The sequence below is a fragment of the Morone saxatilis genome, unplaced genomic scaffold (assembly GCF_004916995.1).
Source record: "Morone saxatilis isolate NCDOM2014 unplaced genomic scaffold, NCSU_SB_2.0 Contig12, whole genome shotgun sequence".
NCBI lineage: Eukaryota > Metazoa > Chordata > Actinopteri > Moronidae > Morone > Morone saxatilis.
This window is the reverse complement of record NW_023339674.1, coordinates 7,109,692-7,113,594: the sequence shown is the minus strand read 5'-3', so window position 1 is coordinate 7,113,594 and position 3,903 is coordinate 7,109,692. Positions and strand designations below refer to the sequence as shown.

Below are 3,903 nucleotides of genomic sequence, written 5' to 3'. Positions count from 1 at the left end.
ATAGGTATGTTTTCATTAGCATATAGTCAACTAAATATAGGAAATGTTGTGTTTCCGTTACCTTAGAATGAGCAGTTTTTATCTACAGATGCTGCGAATCGCCTTCCTGGAAAAACCAAACGCTAGCTGTAGATAAAGCCATTTTTGCGAGTTTCGCTGACACTGTAGTTTCTCCTACACACTCCACAGCCGGTTCTAATTCTCAGGTCCTCAAATTCAGATGTGAGCAGTGTTCAGTTAGTTGCAATCTGCAACTTCACCACTAGAATCCACTAAACCCTACACACTGGTCCTTTAATATTCTGTCTTTTTGGTTAAATATTGTTGGAGTTAGCTTTGGTTTCTAGTAATAAAATCTTGATACTGGAGAACTACAATAAAGGGAATCCTTTCTATATGTTATTTACTTTTTTCTTTAACTTCTGGTTACCACAGATTGACTAAATGAGCTATAATTTAAATTCAATGTGTGGGAACTGGAACAATTGCATTGATTTATCTTCTTTTTCTTTTTAAGAATTGCTTCATGTTGAGTGCTTGTGTAAAACTATGATTTACATAAATGATCAGTTTTGATATTTCCTAGAAATATCTGGACATTTCACTATAATAACGCGTAAGTCAACACAATCAATAAAGCTTTGCCCAAAACCATCAATTTAAAAAACCAACAAGTGAGTGAATCACAAATATGTTGGTCGACTACAGTTTTGATCAGCAACCTTGTCCATTACTCATTAAACCTCATTATTAATGAGGAAACTCAAAGCTGAGGACAGCAAGTAGAAACATCACCCCACTTCCTCTGGCAGCTTCTTGATGTTTCCCTCTGGTGTTTTCATTCAGAGACGTGTCAGGGTGTCTGGGTTTGGAAGGCATCCGATGGCCGTGTGTGCATCTTGGTGCTGAGGAGGGAGTTGATATAAGGCCAAATCCTGTCCGTCTCTGTACCAGAAAATGAGTGCAGGACTCCCTGTGACCTTAGTGAAGAAATAGGAGACCAATAGGAAGAAATGCTGGTAAGAATAAACTAAAATATTTATTGATTGATTGTTGTTAAAGGAGAAGTCTATTTAACATGGCACTCCTGTAACGTTGTCAGACTCACGATGGACAGTTCTAAAAAAAAAGATTAAAATCGATGCAGCAGAACCAAAACTGACACTTACATTAACCATAATGCAACTCAACCAACAACAGTCAGAGATTTGGGTGTGTTATGCTAGTCGTGGCTAATGTAGCACATAGCCAGGAGCCACTAGCCTCAAGCAGATATGAGAAGCGGTCTACAGAGGTCCAGTGAGCTCACTTCTTTCTGACTCCCCATATCCTGTTTTTTTTTGCATTTTCAAACTTGTAGTCTTTAACCCCTGACCAACACACTTGTTTTTACATATGCAGTGTCAACAGAGCTTGGCGGGTTTAAATTGGTGGATGTCCCCTTTAAGTATGTCTATCTTTAACTTTATACAAATCTAAATTATCATTACGAACTGATGCAACTCATATTAGTGTAATTACATCAAATGACTGTCCAAGAAATGTGTGTTCTTCTGATCACTTTTTTTTGGTTTTATTATAGAATAAAATAAACTACTGATCACAAAAAACATCTTAGACTTGAGAAATAATTAATGCAAGAAGCTACCACATTGACATTATCCTTTGCAAGTTTTGTTATTGTTTAACATCTGGGTTTGATTTTCTATGTGCAACATTGCACATGAAAACTAAAGACCGCTTTATGGTAATTCTGTTGGATTAGCTATCTCAATAGAGTTTCAATCTGATATTCTATATGTTAAAAGCAAGAACTGACACTGATGGCTGCCTGCAGGGAAATCACTACTTAAAATAGTGTAGGTTTTCCAATGAAAGGGAGTTATTTACTGACTTGTATAAGTCTATGACAGGCTTGGCCACATCTTTGTAGTGTCTCAGTCTGGCCATCAGGGCTTCTGGTTTGTCATCATCGTGCTGAATCAGTGGCTCACCAGTGATGTCATCCTTACCCTGGGGAAGGTCACACATACAACAATGCAAGAAAGGTCAACACTGAAATCCCATCACAGAGGATTACAGCACAACACAGTAAAATATAACTCATGCTGCAGGTAGACACATATCTGCTGTCATTACTTCGTCAATGTCAGGATCTTTTGGGGTTCAGATATGCAATGGTCATGAAATTTGGTAAATATTTCCAGTTGCTGCTTGAACCAGCCATTATTAATGCAAAAATTTTATAGCCAACTTAAGGTACTATCATGTGATTGGTATCAATGCTCCTATGTCACATAAAATGTGAAAAAAAATTTATTTTGTGCATTCTCTTTAATAAATAGAAAAAAGGCTGCACACAAACGTTATTATGTAACTAACTTCTTGTAGGGGGGCCATACCGTTGCCAATGGTACACACAGGCTGTAAGAAATACAGAAGGTACACTGGAGCCAGAGGCAATTTGCTGTCAGGGCACCAAAATCTCTGGAATAATCTAACAGTATCCTCTTTTAAATCTAGACTAAATACTTAATTTATTTTAATTAAAGATGCTTCAAATAATAGTTTTCCTGCTAAATTAACAAGTTATAAATTCTTAAAATGACAATTACTTCTTCACCTTAATCGAAAAATCTAGAATCTATGAAGATGAGAATGTTTCTCTTCAAGAGTTTAACTACAGGACACAAGTTGTCTCCTACTGCATATTGGACATGTAAATGTTTGTGTTTATAATGTATGTTTTATATACTTGTAAGTATGATTATTGGTTAATCAGTTCTTATGTCTTTGAAGCATTTTATAAAGTACCATATGAATAAAGGTTATTACTACAGATTTTGGTTAAGAAAGACAACAATATGAAGTAGTGAATTACATCCGTGCGACAATAGGAACCTGGTAAAGCCAAATAGCTAGCTGCAGGAGTGTTGCTGTTGTGCAGGAGGTTGGGGTAATGAGTTAGGAGATTGTCCTTCATCTGGTTCCAATCGCTCATTTTGACAAGCTTCCACCCTGCTGAAGCCAGACATTAAATCCAGCTCCAAAACCCACTGACACAAATCCTTTGAGGAAGAAACTCAAAGGACAAAACTGACCTGCAGGAAATCAATAAAATGCCACAAAGAAATCTAAATGCCAAGCAGCACATTTTAAGCACTGTATACTGTCACAGACCTGCACTCGTGGCGGGTTGAAGCCCATGTTATAGACTCTACCACTGGCTGGATGGATCCAGCGGTCACTCAGTCTCTCCCTCAGAGTCTCGTAGGGGATGTTGAGGCTGATGACCAAGTCGAGCTGACACAAACTGTTCAGGGCTCGGGCCTGTGTCAGAGTCCGGGGAAAACCTAGACAAAGAACCGAGGGAAACTGCGTGAGACATCGTCAACCAGCAACAGTTCAAGTTTTATGTCATCAATTATAAGACTGTGTTGCATTTGCATTTTTAATGATCGTCATTGTGAGTCAGTAACATAAGGAAGACGTACTGCACATGAATAATAGAGCATTTCACAGTTTCATACATACATAGTGTGTTTCCTGTTTAATTGTTTGCTTATTAGTACCCTACTGCAAATAAACTTGGACTCAAGCTGTTTCCAGTGTAATGGCCTATAGCTGTGACATAATAACAAGATTATGTACAGATGAATGAACTTGCTAAAAAAACAATGCTCTCCGTTACATGACCTGGACGAACCACCAGCAGTAATAATGAGACAATAGAAGATTTTACAGATTTTACAGTCACGCTGACAGCTTTGTGATGCAAGCCCCTTTGGTGCTTTGAGTTAAATGCTAAAATCAGCATGCTAACTTGTGCACAATGACAATGCTAACACGCTGGTGTTGAGCAGGTAATCTTAATTTTGCTTGTTAATTAGCACTAAACACAAA

The 3,903-nt window shown here is 37.8% G+C and overlaps 1 protein-coding gene across 1 annotated transcript in view; it reads right to left on the bottom strand.

Moving 5' to 3' along the window:
* Positions 1 to 835: 835 nt before the first annotated feature.
* Positions 836 to 3,903, bottom strand: part of ak4 (adenylate kinase 4) — a 6,197-nt gene continuing 3,129 nt past the window's right edge. Inside the window, exons 3-5 of the mRNA XM_035653902.1 lie at positions 3,181 to 3,353; positions 1,895 to 2,013; positions 836 to 980 (exon numbers count right to left, since the gene is read on the bottom strand). Coding sequence (XP_035509795.1) covers positions 854 to 980; positions 1,895 to 2,013; positions 3,181 to 3,353 — 419 coding nt within the window. The 3' untranslated portion in view covers positions 836 to 853. The remainder of the gene's footprint in view (positions 981 to 1,894; positions 2,014 to 3,180; positions 3,354 to 3,903) is intronic.